This window comes from Dipodomys merriami, unplaced genomic scaffold (assembly GCF_024711535.1).
Source record: "Dipodomys merriami isolate MVZ:Mamm:240054 unplaced genomic scaffold, mDipMer1.0.p SCAF_16, whole genome shotgun sequence".
Classification (NCBI taxonomy): domain Eukaryota; kingdom Metazoa; phylum Chordata; class Mammalia; order Rodentia; family Heteromyidae; genus Dipodomys; species Dipodomys merriami.
In genome coordinates this window covers 6132904-6151844 of record NW_027202937.1, presented here as the reverse complement: position 1 = coordinate 6151844, position 18941 = coordinate 6132904, and the positions used below count along the sequence as shown (strand labels likewise).

The window sequence follows — 18941 nt, the reverse complement described above, 5'->3', positions numbered from 1 at the left end:
TGTACATGTGTTAACCAGCATTACTTTTTTTTTTCTATGTGGGTGGATTTTCTACAATGAATACTAATGTTTTGATGATGGTAAAGTTAATGCCATTAAAGAAATGCAAAGAAAAGCAAGAGTCGGTTAACATAAGGTTACAGTGGTTGCAGGGTTGTTTGACCTATAGAAGAATGACTATCACTGAGTAAAAATAGAATTGTCCTTGGTATGTGCTGGTGAATCTAATTACTACAGGCCAGGCACAAATGAAAGCCAAGATTCACTGTGAGACACCGTTACTGAGATTTGCTTACTCGTTTTCAAAAGGCAAATCAATCAGGATCAAAAGTCTTCCCCAAAATGACTCTGGGTTGACTTCCATCGACTTCACTTTTGCCTCCCTGGAGCCCTGTTCAGTGCAAATCCTACTCTCAGAAGTGAATCTCAACAGGCCTCCATTTCTTACTGTGGATTATAGATGCTTTTCCCCCTTGGGTACAAACAAGCAGGTGGAACAGTGGAAATGTGGGTAAGAGAGCCACACAAAGACTCCTGCCTGAGGGGCTGCTCTGAGCCACAGCCAATAAAGACATTGAATGATGAATTCAGAAGTTCTCCTTCTCTGATATCTTAAAACATCAATGTAAGCAGGGAGCTGTTGGCTCATGCCTGTAATCCTAGATACTCATGAGGCTGAGATCTTAGGACTGTGGTTCAAAGCCAACCCAGGCAGGAAAACCTTTGAGGCTCTTATCTCCAGAGAATCATCAGAAAACTGGAAGTGGAGCTGTGGCTCAAGTGGTAGAGTGCTAAAAGAGCTAAAAGAGCTAAAAGAGCTCAGGGACAGTGCCTAGACCTGAGTTCAAGCACATGACCAACCACACACACACACACACATACACACACACACACACACACACACACATCAATGTAACAAACACAATAGCTAACAACAACTAAATCAATACACACATTTAGTCAGTTTTAAGCCACAACTGTAAATTCTTTTTCTTATAAACACTGCAATAATATGGATACTAACACATATGAAGATACCATTTCATCAAACTTTATACCTTTCTTACTCTTTTTTCCACTTTTTAAAATTAGCACAAATTAGTGGTTCACAGTTCTCTTTGTGGGTAGGCACCGCAGGAGGAGGCTGGGCAAAATTTTGGAGAGGACATCAGGGATGGAGGTGAATATGCTTAAAGTGTTTAATACACACTGCATGAAAACAGAGCTATGAAACCTGTTCTGAAATTGAAATTGTTCTGAGAAGGAGAGGGGAGGGAAGGGAGGACCACAGAGAAAGTGGGTTTGGATGGGCATCTGCTCATACTTTTCCTGGGCTCCTGTTTATTCCTTCAGGTGAGGCTTTGAGGTGTCAGGATACTAACTGTTCGTCAGCCAGTGAGGGACAGGGATGGGAAGTTCCCCAGCTTTTCTTGGTCTCCGGGGAACAACTCTGGGCCTGCTCCTATATCAGCATCTGCCTGTATCTTAGGATGGTGACCGAGTTGCTTGCAGTGGTAACTGGCTCTTTAAAGCAGCTAGCAGTGGCTTCCTTTTCTTATTTCCACACTCCTCCTCCTGGCTCACTGCCAATGTTCTGCTTTCATGAAATCCTGGGCCCAGAACCTGATGTGGATCTTCTTGCTAAGGAGTACATCTACTGGTGGGAGCTCATCTCGAACCTGCCAGTCAGAGTCTCTTATGGTCTTAGGGAAACCCTCAGGAACTGTGATCCATGCTCTGCTTTTTGGTCCACCCTGGTCCAGCAATCCTCATCATACACTGGTCTGAGAACTCACAGTGTCCACATTCAACTTCATACAACTCTCAGGCTTTTGCTTTCTCTAGGTATTGTGGCAAATGAACGATCAAAGTAACTTCTCTGGGTAGAAAAAACCCTGAAGACTTGTGAGGGAAGAGAATTCCAGGCCCAGGGCACAGGGAGAATGAATGGTTACTGTATACAACCAAAGCTAAACAGACTAGCGAAGGAATGACTATGAGACCGAAGGAATGACTATGAGGCCGTGGGAACAAGGCCTGCGTGTGTGCGTGCGTGCGTGTGTGTGTGTGTGTGTGTGTGTGTGTGTGTGTGTGTGTGTGTGTGTGTGTGTGTGTGTGTGATCTTAGAAGCTAAATGCAGAAAGGGTTTCAGGGAGGATGGGATGATCAAGTGTGTGGAGACAGAGGGCCTAACAAATGACAGGAGTGTGAGAAAGGGCTACTATTAAATGTAGTAGAAGGTAGGGCTTTGACCAAAGCAATTCCAGTGACGCACTGGGGCCCAGAACCTGCGACCAACAGGAAGGAACTGTAATAGTAAATAGCTCATTGTTTCCCATCCAGTTGCTCTAAAGAAAAGCTGAGGATGGGGGAGTGGCTGGAGGTAGAGGGGGCCAGGATGGGAGAGAAAGTCAGTGAGCGGAGAAGGACCTGAAGGTGCAGAAAATACTCCCGGCTTCCTCCAGGAAGTCTCCCATTAAAATACCAACTAGTTCTATAAACAGTGGCCTACACTCAAGTGATTACTAAAAGGAAGGGAATTCTAGAAACTTTTGAGACCTAAATTCATCCAAAGAAGGCTTATTGGCTGGTGATTAGAACTGAAATAGTTCAAGCCCATTTGACTGGGTTCCACCCAATGAAGGGAGACTATTGAAAGAGAAGGGCTCGGTTTGAACGAGATTCATAGCCCAGGAGCCTCAGAGACCAAATGTGGCCATGTGGTTTCCAGTAATGCAAGCAAGCAAAGTAACAGTACCCTTGTGAGTGGACATGAAGATTGGGTTCACTGAGAAGATACAGTTTTCATCCCAATCGTAAAGATGGATCTATCTGGGGCTTCTTAGGTGAATAAAAGCAACCAAATGATTGCAGGATGCAAAACCAACCTTAATACAGACTCCCTTCTCAATACAGACACCCTACAAAAAGCCAGCATGCTTATCAACAGGCTCTGGTATCCAGTCCCAAGAAGCCTTTGCTGAAATATATGGACATGTTGACATTCTGATTTGTTTGGTGTTCTCATGAGAGTTTGGTGCCAATAGCAGCCATTCAGAACTGTCTGGAAACAATGAAGCCAAGGACCTAGACAAATGAAGACCTGGCTTTGAAAGAGCCCTGAGGTAGAGCACAGTCAGCCATCATTAGGCCTCCCAGGTGCCAGCCACACTTCATTATCTATGTGTATGCCACACAAGGAGTGTGGAAATAATATCTAGAAAATCACATAGGTGTCTGTGGACAATGTGACTAGAACGAGCAGTATCCCTTTGTCCCTGCAATCCTCCGCTTATGTATCTTTGTACATGAGAGCAATCATGGCAGTGTGGTCTACACGACTGGTTTGTCTTGAGGCTCAGAATCTAAGTCTAAAATAAATGGCGAAATGAACAGAGGGCATCTGAATGCTGTCATCGTGACAAGGCCCGGACCCTCCGAGGAGATGACTGATGTACCGAAACGTATCACCACAATTATTTGAGGCTTGAAGACAAGATGAAAACCCGTGAACCCACTGAACAAAAATCTGGGGGAATCCTACCTTTCAGCGACTGGTCTGGCAATGTGCTCAAACACCATCTCTTGCTTTGCATCCTGATCAAATATCCTTTGAAATCTGCAATGTGGAAACATTTTTATTTAAAAGCTGAGCCTTTTCGGACACTACTGGGTTAATAAATCTTGTTGTTCTGAGGGCTTCATGCATGACCCCGTGTTGACATCAGCGGGCTTACCTAACTTATCACAATGTTTGCCCTGTGTCCCACTACACTGTTGCTGTTGTCCTCCTGTCCACAAATGCTGGGTAAACAGAACCGCTTTGACAAGATCTGCACAATCAATCCCTCTCAAAACCTGCAGCAGCTCTGGACCAAATAATAAACTGTGTGTGTTTAGAGACAGTGTCTGTAATCAGCACCACATTGAAATCTAGACAATTGCATGGGATAGAAACCCAAGAACAGGATGCAAACAGCCAAAGAACTCCTGATGTCTGACCTGCAAGAAGGGGATGCAAGTGTGGATGGCACCGCTGCATTTGACTGCAACACTGTTTCTTTTCCACCATTTAACTACTGAATACTGGTGTCAACAATTTCATCTGCAGGATTTGTTTTTTTTTTTTTTTTGTTTTCTTGACTGTGACTCAAAAGTAACCAAGTCAATTAAGATCGATCTCTTCTGCAAAGAGAAGTCTTACTCAGATTGGTGAGGGGTGGGGGCAGAAGAGGTAGTGTGGGGCCCATGTCACTCTTCTTGCAGCACCACTGTGACAGGGCACAAGGGCGGTAGCACCCCGAGCTAAGAGCCACACAAACCACTGTCTTACAGCAAGGCAACACGGTACTAGAAAGTATGGCCCCATTGAGACATCACAGTGAGTGAGAGATGAAAATAGAGAGACAGAGACACCGAGAGAGACAGAAGGAGAGACAGACAGACAGACAGATAGACATGGTTCTGAGTTTTATCTACTGGGTGAGATGCCTGTACTACTTTCTCCCCAGTTGGTTGAGCTAATGACTTCTCAGTGGATAATGGGGCAGGACCAGAATTGGTTCAATAATAAAACCGAAATGGAGAAGGAGAAAGGTAACCTTACTTAAATCTGTAGCTTTCTCGTTTATTATTCACAAATCCATCTGCCAGATCATGTGGTAAGATGATTTCCAAACTGGGTGTTAATTTTTCGTCTTCGTCTATGGAATAAATCTGCAAATAAGCAGACAAGAAATGAATACAAACGGGCAAAATTCCAGCCAGAACTCTGGCCATGTTTTTGTGATTTGTATTGCAATGGTCTAAAAGTTATACTTTTAAGATAAAATGTCACCGGGTGCTGGTGGCTCACATCTGTAATCCTAGCTCCTCAGGAGGCTGAGGTCTGAGGATTGTAGTTCAAAGCCAGCCTGGGCAGGAAAGTCCATGAGACTGTTTATCTCTAATCACCATAAGTGGTGATTAGCCCTGAAACTGGAAGTGGCACTGTAGCTCAAAGCTGCAGAGAAAACTAGCTTTGAGAGAAAAAGCTCAGAGAAAGTGTCCAGGCCAAGTACAAGCCCCATGACCGATTGAAAAAAAAAGAAAGATGCCGGGTACCGGTGGCTCATACCTATAATCCTAGCTACTCAAGAGGCTGAGATCTGAGGATTGTGGTTGAAAGCCAGCCTGGACAGGAAAGTCCATGAAACTCTTCTCTCCAATAAACTATCAGAAAAGTGGTACTGTGGCTCAAGTGGTAGAACACTAGCCTTGAGCTGAAGAGCTGAGGGACAGCACCCAGGCCCAGAGTTCAAGGCCCACGACCGACCAAATAAGAAAGAAAAAAGGATAAAAATGTCATAAAGTAGTATAATTTGGATATATTTTCTTAGATTTGCATTTGAGCTTCAACATATATACAGAAGAAGAGTTAAAACCTAAAACAAAGCTCAGATACTCTTTGAGTGATCTAAATTTGAGTGATCAAATTTGAACCTTTGAATGTCTCATTGTTATTGAAAAGTAATAGCCCTGAAACCTAAGTATTGCTGCCATATTATGGATCAGAGGTTAACATGTTACTACAACCAATATACATTTCCAAGCATTTGCATAATACTAGCCACAAAGATACAAGGATGAGGTCTGAGCTTTTTGAGAGCTCACAAGAATGTTCAGATTTATGTCTAAAAGCTCAAGTTTTCCAAACATATTTGATGAGAGACATGTGATCTCAAAAGACACATGCACTGCACATCTTTGGTGAGATTTTCCAAGTTTTCATCCTAGCCTAGCCAGTGATTGGCAATTGATGGGAGAGAAATGACTTATCCTCTCTAAGCTGATGTGGAAATGGAGGCTCCTAACCCAACACTCCACAAGTATAAGCATTCTCTGAATCTCTTCTTGGTTACCAACTTTCGTGTTTAATGCCCAGGAAAATCAAGATTCAAGCTTAAGAGAAATAAACCACGTGGAACAAGGAAATGGGGAGGGTTCGGTGTCTACATGCTGAGCTCCATTTACCAGAATCAAGGCTCCTTATTCATAAAATGAGAAAAACAGAGTTGCCACCCATCAAAGATTCTGGAGGGTGGAGGATAGGGGGATAAAATGACGTAATGGAAATGGAAGCATTTTGTAATGCATCATAAAAAAGTTAGTCGTTAGATTTAGAGATTTTTTAAAAAATTTTTTAAAAAGACGCCTTGTCTTTCACCAGGAAATAAAATTCTTTCTTACAAGCAATGCTTCCTGTTTAAGACCCATTTAGATGCCTGACTGGGGATGGAGGGAGGGACGGGAGTCATATTCCTAAGGAAATAAAAGCCTACCTAAATCTCTAAAAAGTATGAATAATTTCCTAAACTGATTATTTTTTTATTGAAGCTGCCCATTTAAATTGGGAAACTTCTGTAAAATAAGTTATTTGGAGAAAGTAATGTTGTAAGGTTCAAGGCTTTCTGGCTCAGTTGTCTCAAGAGATATTTAAAAAGTCTGTCCTGCAGGGCACTGAATTAAAAAAGGAATTTAATAGCCAGACAGGTGAGTGAAGGAATGTGTAAGACACAAAACACACAGGGTTTATGCATTAAAAAACAACAACCAAAAAAACTGTAACAGGGTAGGCTACCTTGTTCTTCACATACCTGAAGTAACCATTCTTGGGGGGTATTTAAGCAAAGCCCCTAAGGCGAGACAATTTTGGCCTATAATACATTGGCTTTCTGTCTTTGCTTATAAAAATAGTTATCATTTAAGATAGGATAGGTTCTTTTTTGTTTTGTTTTGTTTTTAGGGGAGAAGACAGAAGAAATGCAAAGGTGAATATAAAAATGTTTCTGAAAAAGTATAAATAAAACACAAAACAGGGCCATGGTTAAAAATTACCAGTTATTTATATAGCCAGGTGCCAGTAGCTCACGCCTGTAATCCTAGCTACTCAGGAGGCTGAGATCTGAGGATTGCAGTTCAAAGCCAGCCTGGGGAAGAAAAGTCCCTGTAAGATTTTTTTTTTTTTTTTGGGTCCAGTCGTGGAGCCTGAACTCTGGGCCTGGGCGCTGTCCCTCAGCTCTTCAGCTCAAGGCTAGCACTCTACCACTTGAGCCACAGCGCCACTTCCGGCTTTTTTCTTATGTGGTGCTGAGGAATCGAATCCCGGGCCTTGAGCATGCAAGGCAAGCACTCTGCCACTGAGCCACCTTCCCAGCCCCAAGTCCCTGTAAGATTCTTATCTTCAGTTAACCACTTAAACATGGGAAGTGACAGCTGTGGCTCAAAGTGCTGGCCTTGAGCAAAAGAGCTCAGGGACAGAGCCCAGGCCCTGAGTTCGAACCCCACAACTGACAAAAAGATAAAATAAAAAATTACCAGGTATGTTTATGCTATATTTATCTTGTTTGCTAACCAATACGTTGTAATTTAACTTATAATGCCTTAAAATACGATTAATAAAGCCTTGGAATCACTGCTCGCCTAATGGCACCAATCCCATATGCAGGCAGAGAAAAACTATCTAGAGGATATGGGGTTAATATGTGATGTTTCTAAAGGTGATGGAGCTATACTCATTCTGTATTCTTTCCTTCCTGCTCTCTTTCTGGATTGGTCGCATTTTATTATACCCTGGGAAGAATGTAGCATCATGAAAATTCAATTGTAACACCTAAAAAACTTCTTAGAGGATCAAACAACCTACTTGCCAGACTCCCCTAAGAAACAGAAAGAGGTACATTAAAATATCTAGTACTTCTGGGAAAGAAAAGGTTCAGTATTAAATCCAAGACTCTCAATCAACTTGCCAATCCTGCCCCTCCTCTCTTCCTCCTTTTCCACAGTGGGGCATGATTCTAGGAGGAGATAACAATGGAAATATGTCTATGGATCTTTTCTATACTATTTTATTTTTTGTGACACTATGGGGGCTTGAACTCAGGGCCATATGCTCTCACTTGGCTTTTTCACTCAAGGCTGGCACTCTACCACTTGAGCCACACCTGATTTTTGCTGGTTAACTGGAAATGAGTTTCATCAACTTTCCTGCCAGACTAGCTTCAAACCAGGCTCCTCCGATCTCAGCCTCTAAGTAGCTAGGATTACAAGCATGAGCCATTTTGCCCAGCCAATGCTATTTTATATGGAACAAAACAAAACCTTTTTTTATTTTTTGCATGTTCTAAATGTTTTCTATGAGGAAAAAAGGGCTGCTGTTAAAGATGATATAGACATTATATTTTCATTGTTTTATTACATAAATGGTATGATACAAATGCTATCATGTTACACATATACACAATAAAGATATAATAGAGAGATGGAATATTATGGACACACTGTAGGCATTCTAAATAGAAAGCAAATTGTGCTTGCCTTAATTCTCACTTTGGAAGTCAGAAAAACATACTTTTTTTTTTTTTTGTCGATTGTGGGGCTTGAACTCTGGGCTTGGGCACTGTCTCTTCAGCTCAATGCAAGCGCTCTACCACTTGAGCCACAGCACCACTTCTGGTTTTCTAGTGGTTTATTGGAGATAAGAGTCTCACAGTCTTTCCTGTCCGGGCTGGCCTTGAACCGTGATCCTCAGATCTCAGCCTCCTGAGTAGCTAGGATTACAGGCGTGAGCCACGGGCACCTGGCTTTCGTTTTGCCTGAAGAGGGAATAGCTTTGGCTTAAAAACAAAACAACCACCACCAAAAAAAAAAAAAAAAAAAAAAAAAAAAAACCCTTAAACTTACAGTTCTGCTGCTCCAGAGTTGAGTGTCCCAGCTTCATGATTTAACCTGAGACTCATTGACTTTAAAATGAGGAACATGCAACCTTGCAGAGTTTTTGTGAGAACCAGAGATTGTGCAAGTTAAGCACCTGTCCCATGCCAAATTCTCAAGACATGGTCAGAATGACTACGCTGGGTTTTAGATAGAGAAAACAATGTTTTGAAAGATATATGAGCAGACAAATTACCTCTGCTTGGAGCAAAGGCAATACTTTAACTTTCTTCATAATGATCTGAATTTACCTCACCTGAGGACACACCCAGTAAATATCCATTAGCATTTGTTGAATGATGTGTGGTGAGGATTCCTTGTGTCATACTACAAAAGTATCTCTGACTTTATCTACAATAAGTATATATCAAGATCCATGTTTATGTTGCAAAGTGCTAACACTGTTAGTTAAGAAATTCCTGCCGTTCTATTGCATGTAGAGTACTGAGTTAGGTGTATGTCCTGTGTATCTGCTTCCGCCTGTTTTTGTATCATTTCAGACCCTTATAAACATGCATCTCTTGCTCCTACATAGTAGAAAAAAATACATGTGAGTGAACTTGTTGTGCGTGTGAGTGTGGAGATACGTGACAGTTTTCTAGAGAGGTGCAGGACAGTACCTGTGTGTAGTTGAGGAGCAGCCTGCGAGTATGCAAATAGTCATTCATGCACTACAAACAAGCATGCATGTATGAAAGGGTCCTGTGTGTGGCTAAGGCAGTCTGTGAGTGTGCAAACAGACATGCATGCACTACAAATAGGCACGCATGCACTAAGGTAGTCTGAGTGTGCAAGCAGACACTCATGCACTACCAACGAGCATGCCTGCACGAGGGTGCCTTGCGTGGCTGAGGCAGTCTGTGAGTGTGCACACACGTGCAGGTCCTACAAACACGCGTGCATGCGCGGGTGCTTGGGGCGCATAGGCCAGGAGCAGGGGTGGGCTGGTCTGCTCCTCCCGGGCTGCACGAGGTGGGCGTGGCCCGGCGTCAGTCCCCCGCGTCCCCGACGGCGTGCGCGCGTCTGCGTGGCTGCGGGGGCGTCGGGGTCGGCGCGTGCGGGATTCCGGGGCGCCCCTCACCCCGACCCCAGCCCGGAGCCCTCGCGTGCTGACCCGCCCGCTCCCGGGACAGAGGTCCCGCCGCGCCGGAGCTTCCCCCCCCCCCAGCTGGCCTGTACCCCTGATTGTTGCTTCCGGGCCGGGGGCTTCACTCGAGCGAAAATCTGGATCGTCTGCTTCACCATCGCGGCCCTGACTAGGGCTGACCCTTGACCTCTCACGCCTGGGCCGCCCAGACCTCCGACTCCCACTACCTCCGGCCACTTGCAGCCTTAGCAACAGTAACTAGGGACACTACCCAAAAAGCACCGCGGCAACCGAGACCACGCCTCTTCTCCCTAATTGGTCGCCGTCTAGGAGGGGCGGCCCGAGGGGAGGGGACTGAGGGCGGGGTTGGGGCGGAGCCAGGCGGGGAGCGCTACGCTTGCGCATTAGCCAGGGTCTGAGTCCTGGATTTAAAGGGACCGTTATGTATCCTTCCCTGCCAGCTTATTTAATAGCACATTCCTTTTTCCTTGACTTCACCTCTATTCTGCCCTTTATTGTGCGTTCATTGAAGACATGGTGCTTCATCTGTGGGCAAACAGTACTCTGGCTGAGACTTTCTCAAGCTGAGGAAAAGTGCCCTGGCCCACTTGGAGATGGTTTTCAACAGAAAGTTAGAACCCAGAAATTAGGGCAGTGCAGTGGTCCAGGTAGGTAGAAGAGACGAAGCCTGGAAGGGGGAGACTCCCTCCCCTGTAACAGACATGTCAAGACCGAATGAGCAACTCAAACAACAGTCTTGGCAATGTCTGCTGGGGAAATATAAATTGAAAGCACAGTGGATTCCACGCTACACCTTTCAGAAAGGCTGAATTATTATTATTTTTTAAATACTGACACAAAGGACGATACTCTTAGGGAAGAAACACAAAGTCATAATGCCTATGTACCTCTGATCATATGCAATAATATTTATCAAAATGCATTCCAGGAAATGGAAGCAAGAGTTGCTTTTTTTCTTTCTTTGCTTTTTGTCTTTTTTTTAATATCAGTCTTTGGGGGGAGTGTGGGTGAGTATGGAAATGGGGAAACAAAGGAAACAGTAATATCTCTGCATATCACCTTTATAATAACAATAAAAATATTTAATAATAAAATTAGTGACATGTATGCTGAGAAGGATACAGAGAAAAAGACTCGCTCATACTGTACTGGTGGTGAGAATGTAAAGTCTATACTGTATATTGGTACAGCCAATCTAGAAAAGATTTGACTTTTTTGTTTTGAGACTGAGTATTACAATGTAGCCCAGGTTGGCATCAAGCTCCCACATTAGGCATTTATTCCAGAGATACTGAAATTTCTGCTCACACAAAAACTTTGTGAGCATTTATAATAGTCCCAAACTGAAGACAATTCCGATGTCATTCCACTGAGAATGGTTAAGCAAACTGTGGAATATTATTTATCAATGAAGAGGAATGAACATTTAACAACTTGGATGACATTCCAGGGAATTACATGGCATTTATATTAAAAACAGCTGCCAGGTTCTGGTGGCTCACACCTGCAATCCCAGCTACTCAGGAGGCTGAGATCTGAGAATCGAGGTTCAGAGCCACCCCAGGCAGGAAAGACCATGAGACTCTTATCTCCAATAAGCCATCAGAAAACCAGAAGTGGTGTTGTGGCTCAAGTGGTAGAGTGCTCGCCTTGAGCTGAAGAGCTCAGGGACAGTGCCTAAGCCCAGAGTTCAAGCCCCACGACCCACCAAAAAAAAAAGCCAAATTCAGAAGTTAAATACTATATGATTTCATTTCCATAACCATCTTGAAATAATGAAATTACAAAGACCAAGAAGATTAGTGGTGTTCAGAGGGAAGACAGGGTATAAAAGTAGTTATGAGCTGGGTGCTGGTAGCACACACCTGTAATTCTAGCTACTCAGGAGGCTGAGATCTGGGGATCATGGTTCAAAGCCAGCCCAGGCAGGCAAGTCTGTGAGACTCTTATCTCTAATAAACTACTCAGAAAAAGCCAGAAGTGGTGCTGTGGCTTAAGTAGTACAGCGCTAGCCTTGAACACAGAAAGGCTCAGGTACAAAGCTGAGGTCCTGAGTTCAAACCCCAGGACCAGCAAAAACAAAAACAAAAACAAAACAAAAAAAGTACTTATAAAGAAATAGGGCTGGGAATGTGGCTTAGTGGTAGAGTACTTGCCTTGCAGCATGAGCCCTGGGTTCGATTCCTCAGTACCACATAAATAGAAAAAAAAGAAGCTGGAAGTTGTGCTGTGGCTCAAGTGGTAGAGTAGTAGTCTTGAGCAAAAGAAGTTCAGGGACAGTGCCCAGACCCAGAGTTCAAGCTCTACGACTGACAAAAGAAAGAATGAATGAAAGAACAAAAGGAAGAAAGAAAGAATTGTGGTTTCTAATCCTAACTACTCAGGAGGCTAAGAGCAGAAAGATCATTCAAAGGCAGCCCAGAGAGAAAAGCTCCTGAGACTCATCTCAACATTAACCCTCAGAAAATGAAACTTGGAGGTGTGGCTTAAGTGGTAGAGTGCCAGCTTAGCCAACTGAAGGCCCTGAGGTCAAACCCCAGTACTACAAAGAAGAAAATCAGATGAGCTGCTATGTATCTAACTGAAATGCCTGATGATGCAGCCCTGCAGGGAACACAATCACACACCCACAAATGAGGGTGTCTAGTAAGAGTGAGAAAGACTGACAATTGCACCAGTGTCAGCCCCTGATCATAACACTGCACTGTAGTTTCCTGTGGGAAACTAGAGGAAGAGTATGCAAACTCTCTCTGAGAATCTACCATTATCTCAAAATAAATCACTTTTTAAGGCCGCCCTTATGAAAATGGAAAAGCAAGACAATTGGAGAGAAAATTTTTGCAAACATCTGATAAAGGACCTGCATCTAAAATATATAAGAATGTTAATACCCCCCAAATAGAAATAAATCCAAAGAAGAGATGGGAGAAGCCAAATATTTATACAAATGCATCACTAAAAACAATATGTGGTTGGTTACAAATAAAAAGTGCATGAAAAAAATATATCCCAAACTTTTCACTATTAGTGAAATGCAAGTTAAAGCCCAATGCTGCACCACCATGTTAAGAAAAGAAAACTGGGACCAGGAAGGTGGCTTAGTGGTAGAGTGCTTGTCTATCATGCATAAGGCCCTGGGTTCCACTCCTTGGTACCAAATAAAGCAAAAAATAATATTAATAAAATTTAGAAAGAAAAGAAAAGAAAATGGAGAACAGCAAGTGTTGGCACTGGCCCGGATCATCTGGAATTCCCAAACATCACAAAGAAAAAAGCAAAACAGATCCGCCACTTTGAAAAAGCAGTTTCATACAGAGCAATACATATCATTACCATCTAAACCCAGAAACCCCATGCCCAGCTGTTTACTGAAATGAAATGAAAACGTATGCTCACTCAGAAATGTAAATATGGATGTTTATAGTGGCTTTATTCACAATTGTGGAAAACCAGGAACATAGTAAATGCTCTTCAACGGGTGAATAAACAAAGCAGTACATCCATGTAATAAAAAGGGATGAGCTACAGATGCCTGCATCATGGTTAAATCTCAAATTTATTATGTTGTGTGAAAGATGCCAGACTCAACAGTATACATGTTCTATTTCCATGTATATGACATCTTAGGGAAAAAAAGAAAAGCAAAAAAAGAACCATAGGGTTAGAAAGCAGAGCAGTGGTTTCCAAAGACAGAGAAGGAGGAAGGAGTTGGCTGCAAAATGAGCACAGAAGAGCTGGGAGAAGGAATGACGGAACTATTGTGTGTTTTGCTTGCGGTTGTGGTTACATAACATAACTATGTGCATCTGTCAAAACTCATAGAACCATCTATATATACTTGAAATGGTGCACTGTAGATAAATTTTATACCATAACTTAAAAACAGAATGGAGTATGAACAGGTGTAGAAATGGGGCTGGAGAAGAAGAGAACCAGGTGTGTGTTAAATAGGTGCCACCTGGAGAGGAAGAGGTGAGTCATGATGGAGTAACTAAGTGCAGGTATTCACCTGGACAGGTGAAATCGATTTGACTGGGGCAGAAGAAGAGCTGTGTTAAAGTCCAAAGGCCTGGGGGAATTCGACAGGCGATGGGAAGAATCCTAGAAGAAATCCATGGCTGACAAGATGAATTTGGAAGTCATTAATTTTTTCCCCCTACCATTGGAATGGATACTGAAATACTGCCCTGGATGGATAGAAGAGGGAAGGGACTGTGGAGAAAGCTGGAGCGAACAGGCACATCCTGGAGGCCAACAGCCCAGAACATTCTGAGGAGAAGAAAGTGTTGAGCACAGTGGGGAAGTCAAGAATGCACACGTGAGCAAGTGGAAGGCGGCCGCGGTCCAGACGGTGTGTTCAGAGAAGGAGGGAAATCAGGAGTGAAACCGGTCAAGGTGGAGAGCTACCTGTGATGTGAGGAGGCAGAGGCAGACAAGCCAGGTGACTCATTTACCAGAAGCTTCTCTGTGAAAGATGATAAAGAAGGAAAACACCACAGTGAAAGCTAGAGACGAAGCCTGAGGAAGGAGTTTTGGTTCACCTCTAAGGCATCAAGTCTAGAAGAGAAGGGTAGATGGAAAGACAAAGAGAAGAGGAAATGGGGGTGGCGGGGGTGGGAGTGGGGTGGGGGGTGGGGTAGGGGGAAGTCACCCCAGATGACCTGGTGTCATTTTACCAAGAAGACCTTGATGAAAGGCAAAAGATGCAAGGAATCTTAAGAGCAATCACAACAGAGTGCATTAGACGTTTGTGGGAACTGTAAATTCTAGGCTGCTTTAAGATGCTTGTGGCTTTTTTGCACAGAGGGCTGGTCTAGAGGGGGAGGGGAATTAATTAATGGGGCTGGGATATAGGAAGTCATGCTTCCTGTCTTGAGTTCTGGGTCATGTGATCTAATGCGAGGAGGAGGAGGAGGAGGAGGAGGAGGAGGAGGAGGAGGAGGAGGAGGAGGAGGAGGAGGAGGAGGAGGAGGAGGAGGAGGGGGAGGAGGGGGAGGAGGGGGAGGAGGGGGAGGAGGGGGAGGAGGGGGAGGAGGGGGAGGAGGGGGGGAGGAGGGGGAGGTATAGATTGGAAGCCAGAAATAGTGATCTCATTAAGTGATCATAGAGGTTAAATGGGGGTGTGCGTGTTAAAATGGCAGTGCATATCCAGTGGATTGGTAAGGTTCATACCTCTGGTTTGGAATTTTTTGAGTTCTGACCTTTGTTTTTATGTTTTTTGTTTGTCCTAAACACTTGTTAAAGAATAGGAACCATGGTATTAGTAGGTATAGAGGCTGGCTGAGATTACAAACTCAACATGCCTGATTTTTGGTTCCTGGTGCTAACCATCTCTGTTCCTGGTATAAGTGACTTCATTCATTCTCAGATCTCCAGCAGATGAATGTAATGGGTACTGGGTTTGGGGATGAAATCTCCAAGTTACAGTGCCTTTCCTACCACTGCAGTTATAGGCAGCACGATTAGTTATACATCACCCTGTTTGAAGGTGAAGATTCAGGCACATTCCCATTGTCTAAGAGACTGCAGTTCTTGCCATGGTCCAAATAACAGATAACTGCACAAACAAATTAGCCAGGTTTTGTGAGCCCTATATCTGAGAGAAATTAAGCTGTGCCTGAAATGAATTAGTCTATAGGCAAGTCATTTGCTCAGATTTTATTGTTGTTGTTGTTTTGATTTTGGAGAAAAGTTGATGTTTGCCTCCAGTACTAGTTTTCAACTACCTCTTCGGTGTCACAAATGAAAAATGCATCATTGTCCATTACAAGTCTGAAAGGGACCAGTAAAAGGTTTATAGGCTGGCAATTTTAATATAGAATGTATATATAAAATTGCCTAAATGCAGTAAGCTCTCCCCTTCCTTATCTGATTCATTGCTTTATGGGAGTATTTATGATAGTTTAAAAAAAATCTACCCTGGTCATGTGATTTATGCTCCCCTTTTATGTTCAGAGAGATATAAACATTAAGACACACGTTAGAGGTTTCACTAACTCCATTCTGAGGTTATCTGTAAATATCTTCCTCCAACAAACTAGATGAGTCATCAGAATTTCCTAATTATTAATAAATAGCAATATAATTAGAACAGAAATCAATTGATACACACCCTTCCTTTATAGCGGCATTAGCTAGCACACCACCCACTGCATGGGGCTTTTGCTTCTTTAATTCCACCTCCATAAAGTTTGTTAAATAATATAAATATCTACACTCCCCATTTCAGAATAATAGGATCAAACCTCCCATAGTGTATATTAAAATTAAATATTAGGGCTGGGAAGGTGGCTCAGTGGTAGAGTGCTTGCCTTAAAAAAGAGCTGGAAGTGGCGCTGTGGCCTTGAGCTGAAGAGCTGAGGGACAGTGCCCAGGCCTAGAGTTCAGGCTACGACCAACAAAAAAAAAAATTAGATATTAATTCACAGGACCTACTTCTTGAATGTCCTTAGAGAGTACTTGGTGGAAGGAATTGGATCGTGTACAAGCCATAGCCTTTTATTAGAAATCCCCTTCTCTGCTGAGTACCCCATTTATCAGTCTTCTGGGTGACTAGCACCAGAAGAAACCCCCTCAATACCACTCAGCCTAAAGAGGACCATTAATTTCATTGTTTCTTAAGCAGCCAGTACACAGAGAAATTTCTGGTACTCATTAAATGCTAAATAATAACATGCTGTTAAATTGCAGAGCCAGGGTACCACAAAATCTGTAATCTATAATTTCCACAAAGAATTTTCTTTTGAGAATATGTTTGGCTAATTTAAAGCATAATTTCATTAACATAACCATCTCTCCACACAGCAGAGGGAGATTCATACACTTGGGTTTCTAGGATAGTTGGGGTTGGTAAGCTTCAGGGACACCCTGGTCCTATTAGTGGTGGAGTCAAGATTTTTCTCCATCAAAAGAGTGTGTACGCTCTCACTCTTACACTCTCTCTCTCTCTCTCTCTCTCTCTCTCTCTCTCTCTCTCTCTCTCTCTCTTTTTGTCCCCTGTGGGTCCATCACCTCTCTGTCTAGGAGGCAGATGCTCCCTTTCTCTCTCAATTGGCGCTTCTTCCTGCAGGCCTCCTGGGGCTCCTGCTAAGCAGCAACATCAAAGTCCTTCAGGGCTGGAAGCTGGTGGCCAGCCATATGGAATTACAGCCCAGGCCGTTGCAGGATTACAGAGTGCATGCAGCACAGGAACCAAATGACAGTACCAGAACCCAGAGGGAAGGCTCCAGTTTTGAATGGAAAATATGACTGTTTGTATATTTATATACGGGCTTCTCATAAACAACCAGAATGTTTCACCAACATCTCAATGAAGCAAGGGATGGGCTGAGTTAAAAATAGCTCCAGAGTGCTCCCCACACCCCCCTCCCCAGTGGCTTCTACAACAGCATGCTTTATCTGATACATTATTCTCTCCCACATACAAACCATATTTGGCCCATCCCCAATGGAGGTGTTTAGCAACCCATCTCTGTCCTAATCTATTTCTGCTTCCTCCCCCCGCCCCTGCCCTGCCGCAGCCCCTACAGAAGACTTCTCAGCCTCCTGCAGTCCGACTTTTGTGTCTCTCAGGCTATGGAGCCTTTCTAAACAGCCCCCTCCAACATAACACCTTTGACTGTACATGTTGGAATGTCGTCATGGTAGACCCGGTTGGCTAGGCATGGTCTCCAAGTTACCCCTGCTCCTTCCTCTCTCTTTGTGTGGTTAGCTTCAAACTGTTTCCAGGTCTCCATGATCCTGCCTCCCAAGAATCTCCTGCCTCTTTCCCATCAATGCCATCCTCAGGACTTGTGGCTTTAATTCCGCTTCTAAGTCTCTTTGCTACTAGAGGCAAAGGCCTCCTGGAGCCTTGCTTTATCTTCTACATCGGCTACTGATTTATATGTGGCAGACCAGGTCCCTTCATTATTTGGTCCCCAACTGCCTTTTTGTCATTGATTGCCCTTAACCAACTCCCCCACCCCCAGTCTCCCAGTATGCCTGGTGGTTTCTAGCATCCATGTCTTTATGCTGAAGTTCGCCATGCTTTCTTACGCTCTGTCAGTCACCTTCAAGAGCCAAGTCCCAGGGCATGGGCTCTGCAGGCACCATCACCGCATCTCTTCAGGACAAAGTCAGAGAACTTCTTCCACGCAGCACACCTTACCCATGCCTTTGTATTGGCTTGCATTGTCCTGTGGATGTTGCTTGGAATCTTGTCTGCAGCCCCATGTATCTGTGTATTTTCAGTGACCAATGAAGTTTTAGCTTCATAGCAGACAATTCTACATTGACCCATGAGCGAGTGGGAGGATAGCTCATTTTCATTGTAAGGTATCCATAAAACATGTATAAACTCCTTTTTTTTTTAAATGTGAGGGGATATTTTCATGGTCAAAATTATTTCTTCCTCCTCTCTCAGTTAATTAATTGAACAGAGAGAAAAGCTCAGATGAAGCAGGCTTTTAACATGAATTAGCATTAGAAACAAACACAGTATCCCTGGTTTCAATTCCTAAATTCCTTCATTCAGGCTAAAAGATGGCTACAAATTTCTCAGGGTGATAAACTCAGCACATTAATATTTGTAGCCACGGAAAACAACCGAAATGAGATCTGATGGAGTGATAATTCTGGAAACAGAGTAATCCATTGTTAAATTAGGGTCTCTCTTTGGAGATGTCTGGAAAGCATTAAATGAATCTAGGAATGAGTTTCTTAACTTAGGAAGGGCACACCTTAGACAAATCACCAGTTAAATGGTCACTGGCCTTCTTTCATTTTATATCAAAAGGAGCATTCAGAACTTTGAAAGTCAGTCTTTGGTCTCTCCTCTTCCATGAGTTTTCTTCTCCCAAACACTAAATATGTTTGCTAAATTGCATAGCTTGAGTTCCTACTCCTCCTGGAGTTCTTTTCTCCTAGCTCTGGCTAGGAAACCTCTAGAAGCCTCCCTTGGTGCTCTCAGTTTAAATATAGGGCTCTGGCTACTTGTGAGTCCTTAGCTCTGGACTCTATCATAGCTAAGTCTTAAGAAGGCAAAGTTCAAGGGCTGGGAAGGTGGCTCAGTGGTAGAATGCTTGCCTTGTATGCATGAGGC

General features: G+C 43.4%; 2 protein-coding genes across 5 annotated transcripts in view; one reads left to right on the top strand and one right to left on the bottom strand.

The window, feature by feature from the left end:
• Kif6 (kinesin family member 6) overlaps positions 1–10067 on the bottom strand; it is a 250021-nt gene extending 239954 nt beyond the window's left edge. For 3 of the 4 annotated variants that reach the window (XM_070023833.1, XM_070023834.1, XM_070023835.1), the window contains exons 1-3: positions 9931–10067; positions 4607–4716; positions 3545–3619 (exon numbers count right to left, since the gene is read on the bottom strand). In XM_070023833.1, the coding sequence (XP_069879934.1) occupies positions 3545–3619; positions 4607–4716; positions 9931–9996 (251 nt within the window). In that variant the 5' untranslated portion in view covers positions 9997–10067. Of the gene's footprint in view, positions 1–3544; positions 3620–4606; positions 4717–8389; positions 8571–9930 lie in introns of those variants that run through there. The other variant, XM_070023836.1, reaches the window with a different exon arrangement.
• Daam2 (dishevelled associated activator of morphogenesis 2) overlaps positions 1–18941 on the top strand; it is a 149454-nt gene that overhangs the window by 5547 nt on the left and 124966 nt on the right. The gene's annotated exons all lie outside the window — the stretch shown is intronic.